At 35.3% G+C, this 6371-nt stretch overlaps 1 protein-coding gene across 1 annotated transcript; it reads right to left on the bottom strand.

Moving 5' to 3' along the window:
- Positions 1-808: 808 nt before the first annotated feature.
- plaat1l (phospholipase A and acyltransferase 1-like) lies at positions 809-4971 on the bottom strand. Its single transcript, XM_017721416.2, has 4 exons — positions 4823-4971; positions 2972-3101; positions 1889-2142; positions 809-1684 (listed from the first exon to the last, which is right to left on the bottom strand). Exons 1-4 carry the CDS (start codon positions 4829-4831, stop codon positions 1619-1621), a joined length of 459 nt encoding a protein of 152 aa, XP_017576905.1. The 5' UTR covers positions 4832-4971; the 3' UTR covers positions 809-1618.
- Positions 4972-6371: the final 1400 nt, after the last annotated feature.

Genomic DNA, 6371 nt, shown 5'->3' on the forward strand with positions numbered 1-6371 from the left:
GTGGGATAAAGGTTTCCTTTGGATGACTAAGCAAAAAAACCTGTCCAGATTTTGTGCTTGTTGCACTAGATCAAATGCTTTATGTGTCTTTGTTTTTGCTTGTTGATTAGTGGTTTCAAAAGTAAGCCTCAGTTATATACTGATTTACTTTGTGAAGATACAGATGCACTGCTTTGTTTATACAGATTGAATGGATGAATAAAGTAAGTTACATTTTGCAATCATTTCTATGTCAGTGTTCACTATTATTGCTGATTTAGTTTGGACGTTAAGTGTTTGGATGCATTGGTAATATGTGGTTTCAAAATTTCTTGTTTTGCTTTCAAATCTAAAATAATAAAGATTAAAATGCAAAATTACCTTTATACATATACTTTTTGGTGCATACATGCAGCAGTGATGAAATATTATTTCCATTACTTGCCACCTGATTGAGCAGCTTGATCAGGTGACTGAATTTGTTTTTTAATCTCAGAGGAAAATGACCTCTCATTTTTTTTCACAATAAAGTATTTACAATGTCTGTGCTGTGTACAATGAACTAAAGGAAAACAAAGGCAAACTAACTGCAGAGTATTACATCTTCAGTGGAACATCAGCAGAGGTGTGGATCCTGTAATCTGAGTAAGATCTCTGCCTTTGTTTAAGCGTAAAGATAAAATATCTTAAGGCCCTTTAAATATGACTCTAGAAAGAGAATAAGGATGAACATTTTTGCTTCACTGTGCAGATTTTATACGTGAGAAAACTTCTGCATAACTACAGTATAATAATATTGTGACCGTCAGACCAAAACAGTGCAACTCCATGTTTTTGGTTTTTTATTTATTTATTTTTATCATTTGAAATTTTTAGTGGAGACAATATGCAACTGTAAGTAACTATAATATATAAGGTGGAAGAAGATATTGAAGGTCTTATTAATAAACTATATCTTAAATGTTTAAGAGAGGATTCCATGCAAAAGTGATCATTTAATATGTAATATTTAACTGTCATGGCAGCTTTAACCTTTCTTTACACAAACTGCTAGTGAATCAAAAGTCATGTGACTTGGTAATGTGGGATAGGAAGGCAAATACTACGCTTAAAAAGTATATATACATTTCTTAGGTAACCATGAAGTACTCTTTTTCTCATATTTCCTTTTTCACCTTTTCAAAGTTAGACAGGGTTTTTACCAACATTTTGCTTTCTGTTCCCAAAGTGAAGCAACCACTAGTCCTGCTGACTTGTTTTCTCCAGTTTCAGTGTTGAAAATAAATTTGTAAGTCACTTCCTCCAAGCTCCACAGTATGAACTCTTTTAGTAAATGGTGGCCTTGGTGTGAAATGCTCCCTCAGAACAACATTAAATGTGTCAATTGTGACCCCAAGTGGAGATACTGAGTAACTGACTAGTGTGAGAGTCCAAGTAGAAAAGGTATGAAAAAAATTGAAGAATCTACTCTACATGTTCCCCTTGTTGTTCTGACTTTACAATTGAGAATAGCTTACATTGTTGATACGTCTATATGATGTGAATGGTACACAATTGTAAATGTAATACAGAAAAAGAGAAGTCAGTCGTCCTGTAAAGATCATCTCTGTAAAGGTCCAGATCAAGATAAACTTCTGAATCAAAACCTTTTCTTCTCAAACGGTTGACGCCAGGTGGGAACTACCTTCGCATAGACTTTTTCAATCTGAAAGAAAATAATTAATAACAATAATTACTTTTTCATTTCTAATGAGCAGCTGTCCATCTTGTCTGGCATTTTATCAAACTGAGACCATCTAGTGACAGTAGGCCTGCTTATGTTCATTTCCATGGCAGTATCTGAATTTTTGTGCATGGTATTAAATAAAGCAAACATTCTTACTAAAGTCACAAAAAATTCATGACTCACTTGCTCTGACTTTTTGACCCCGTAGCGTAACAGTGTTGCTTGATGTTCACTGTTGTGAAACAGGATATCGAAGGTGATGGTTTTAGTCATCACGTCTTCAATCTCAGGCTTGATGTGGGAGTAGAAGTCTCGAGGAGGGTGTTTATCATCCAGGTAATTATTCACTTTATATTTTTTCCCAACTACGTCAAGTGGGTCCAGCTTTACAGCAGAGTTCAAAGCTCGACCGAAGAGCAGGAGTTTTGTGTCCGAGTCTAAAGGATGTTTGAAAGATAGCAAAGTTTAGTACTGTCACTGCTGAGCTGAGAATGGTCCACCATGATCTACCACAAATCATATCTAGTCAGCTGTGGTCCTGTGGTGGTTCATTTCCATTTAATCAGCAACGGATGAGCTACAGTCAGTAACTTTGATCCTACAGTGTGGATGCTTAGTGTTTCTGATAAAATGGCCAGTGAGAATAGCTACAAAGAGGTGTACCAAAAGAACTGTATATGTACACTCCCCGGCCACTATATTAGGTACACCTTGCTAGTAAAAGGTTGGACCCTCTTTTGCCTTCAGAACTGCCTTATTCTTCATGGCATACTTTCATCAAGGTGATGAAAACATTCCTCAGAGATTTTGGTTGGTTATTTGATTACTGTTGCCTTTCTATCATCCTGAACCAGTCTGCCCATTCTCCTCTGACCTCTCACATTAACAAGACATTTTTGTCCACCCAACTGTCGCTCACTGGGTATTTTCTCTTTTTTGGATCATTCTCTGTAAACCCTAGAGATGGTTGTGTGTGAAAATCCCAGTAGATCAACAGTTTCTGAAATATTCACACCAACCCGTGTGGCACCAACAACCACGCCATGTTCATAGTCCCTTAAATCAACTTTCTTCCACATTCTGATGCTCAGTCTGCACTTCAGCAAGTTGTCTTGACCACCACTACATGCCTAAATGCATTGAGTTGCGGCCATGTGATTGGCTGATTAGCTATTTGTGTTAAGCAATTGAACAAATTGAACCTAATAAAGTGGCCGGTGAGTGTATATGTATGTGTATGAGTGTATGTGTGTCTGTACCACTTACCCCTGCATGTCAAATGTGCAACATAAGGAACTCCATCCCTCTCTCCATAGAAGACTCCAAAATGGGAGAAATACTTGTTTCGAGGGAATTCGATAATGTCTCCAGGGTACAGCTGTGGGCGTGAATTGTGCTGAAAGCAAAGAGTCGATCATATCTGAGAACTGTTAACCATTTTATAGAAGCGCAGAGACTCATATTTTCCTCTTTTACATCTGACATGGATGTAACAAAATTGAATTTTGTTTCTATTTACGTTTTGCACAGCTTTCTTGGAAATGGGGATGTTCCAGTACAACAGCAAACAGGGTACAAATGTTGATATGTAATTTAAAAAACCATCAGAAGAATAGAACATTTTTTGGACAGCTAGGTTTATATGTATATATGTCTATGTTTATGTATATGTAAAGTGGCACTATGTAGAAAATTGCAATAATGCTCTTATGTTATTTCATGTTTCATGTTTTATAAATAGTTAATTAACACATCTTTTTAAGAACTTCTAAAACTTCTCAAAGTTAGTCTTTCACCTTTTGAGATATCCATATAAGATGCATGTACTGTCCTTTTTTAAAAATAACAAAAAAGTTTTTGTAACGTGTGTGTGTGTGTGTGTGTGTGTGTGTGTGTGTGTGTGTGTGTGTGTATATATTACATACAGCAAACATACTATATATATATATATATATATATATATATATATATATAATAGGTACACACACACACACACACACGCACACACACACAAACACACACACACACACACACACATATATATATATATATATATATATATATATATATATATATATATATATATATATATACACTGCTGTCGGACCAAAACGGTAACTTTACAGGAGAATGAAAAAAACATACTTTCCTTTTAATGTAAGTCAGTGGAACCAGACATTTTGCCAAGTAATTTTGGGCCATTTCCTTTGGTCCATTCATCATGAAATTTACACACAATATAAGGGATAGTAGGTATTTTTTACAAATTAGGTCAAAAACTGAAAAGCGATATAAATATATACATTTTTTTCATTTATAAAATTAAGTGCACTGTTAGGAATGAAACAAGGAATACACAGACATTAATTAACTGTAGTTTACTCTTATTTTGAGCTTGTTTTCATGTCTTCAAAGTTGAGGGCCAGTGTTTAGCACCACAATGGTACATCATCCATTTACATTCTTAAAAGTAAATGTTCTTTAATGATTCTCGATTGAACATACTATTATAGGAAAATCTTACAGAACAGACTGAACACACTTGAACTGGCTCATCAAGTGTGAGCTTCATGAGTTGGATCAGGTGTGTTGGGCTGAAGAATAGTTGAAACTGCGCAGGGCTGTAGATCACCAGAAGCAGAATTAAGAAATGCTTGTAAAGAATATTCGCAGTGTTTGCAGGTCCTTTAAACTTCAGAAAAGATTCTTCACCTTCTCACAGCCCAATTAGCAAAACTAATTTTTAAAAAAAAAACATCTATTGAAAGGTTTTTAGGGATCCAAAAGAGGTTCTTCTGTGGCATCGCTCCAAAGAACCCTTTTCTGGTACTTTTACATTTGAGTGTGCAGTAGGTAAAATGTCAGTCCAATGTAATAACTGGTTTGTACAAGTAAGATTGTTTATAAAGAAACAGTTAAAAATAGCTATAACAGGGTTAGGAAGAGCACACCTACATGCTACATGCTAACGAGAATCAAGTTCCACCTTCTAATCATTACCTACATTTTGAACATGCAGACATGGATGATGTCTCAGGATATATACACCTATGTCTTGTTTTTATTCAGAAGTAGCTTTTAATAAACCACAGCTGTACTAAATGAGTAATAACTTACCAAACCCATTGACGATGGCTATGCTGTCGATCTCTTCTGTGTGATGAACCTGACTGATGCTCAGAGGCACTCTCATGTCCTCAAAAGCACTGAAGCATTGATGGGTGCTGTTATGGGTGACATTAGCTACATGAAGGTGCTCCCCCACTCCTCCCTTTAAAAAAACAGTTAATATTACAGCACTGGTCACTCAAGGGAATCTTGAATGCAATGATGCATTTGCAAAACAATAAGCTTATACTACAAGACCGTTTCTTGAGTGGCACACCCAGGAACTACAGCCTAATGATCTCAAACAATTGTTCGCTGACGTGTGTTGTTGTTATGTGTTAACATTAATGTTTTCATCATCTTACTGAAACAGCTAATGCGTGGTATTGATTGGACTAAGTTGCTGCAGCCTAGCAGAGTACATAGTAACGAAAACACAGGTGTTCTGCAGGTTTGAATAACATATGTCTTTAAGGAAATATACTATCCAAGTGATGTGAAACCTGTGAAAACATGTGAAACCAATGATGGGAGCTCCATATCATCTCTTTCTCTTCTTTCTTCTGTTTAAACTTCTCTTTTCATCAGGAAACATCTGTTTATCACCTTCACATGGGTGAAAGCCTCTATGCAAATGTCTCATGTGGCAGACATGATAGTCTAAGAAGTTGTCTAAAGTTCACTCAGAATACCTAAAAAAAGAAAGACTACTTCGAGAATGATCTAAAAATATTGGAAGTGTGAAATGAAAACAAACACTGAATACACTCTAATGAGTTGTACAAACTTCATTTAATTGTGCTACACATTTACATCCAATTTAATAATTGATAATAAATAACAGAACATATAAGTATGTATGGACTTTGCTATGTCAACATAAAATTGCATTTAATTTCAATATGCTTATAGTTTGTAGGTCAACAACCTTGTCTTAGGACATGCTGGACAGAAATGGTTTATCTAATTATAAACTGAGCATCATTATGCATTATAGAGCATTATGGCAAGCCAAACAGGAAATATTTAATGAACTTTGATAAATATACAATGAACATTGATATATATTGAAGGAAAGTTGCTGTTGAAGGGTTGAGGATGGCCAACAATATATATAGCATAATATATAGCATAATAAATGGACATTAATAAACTCTAGGTGGATATTAAAAGAAGGGAATTCTGATAAAGTGACCAGTATATATACACAGTGTGTATATATACTGTGTATATATACTGGTATATATCATATCATGGTTATCATATCATATATACTGGTATATATATATCATGGTTATAACAGACTATTCCATAATGACACAACAGCTCAAAGACAGCCCAGTGAACAAGGCAATTAACACCAATTAGGGGACTGAGGGGAGTTTTTGATTGCTGAGAGGGAAAATCATATAAAGTTATCCAAGTACAGCAGAGAAACATGAGAAGAGTGAGCAAAACCAAAGGTTTGTCCCTACACTTGCAAACTTGAGCTAACTTTGATTTTTCACGTAGTTCTGGCCTTAATGTTATTTATGTTAGCACAGATGGTGCCAGTGTT

Source organism: Pygocentrus nattereri, chromosome 10 (assembly GCF_015220715.1).
Source record: "Pygocentrus nattereri isolate fPygNat1 chromosome 10, fPygNat1.pri, whole genome shotgun sequence".
Classification (NCBI taxonomy): Eukaryota; Metazoa; Chordata; class Actinopteri; order Characiformes; family Serrasalmidae; genus Pygocentrus; species Pygocentrus nattereri.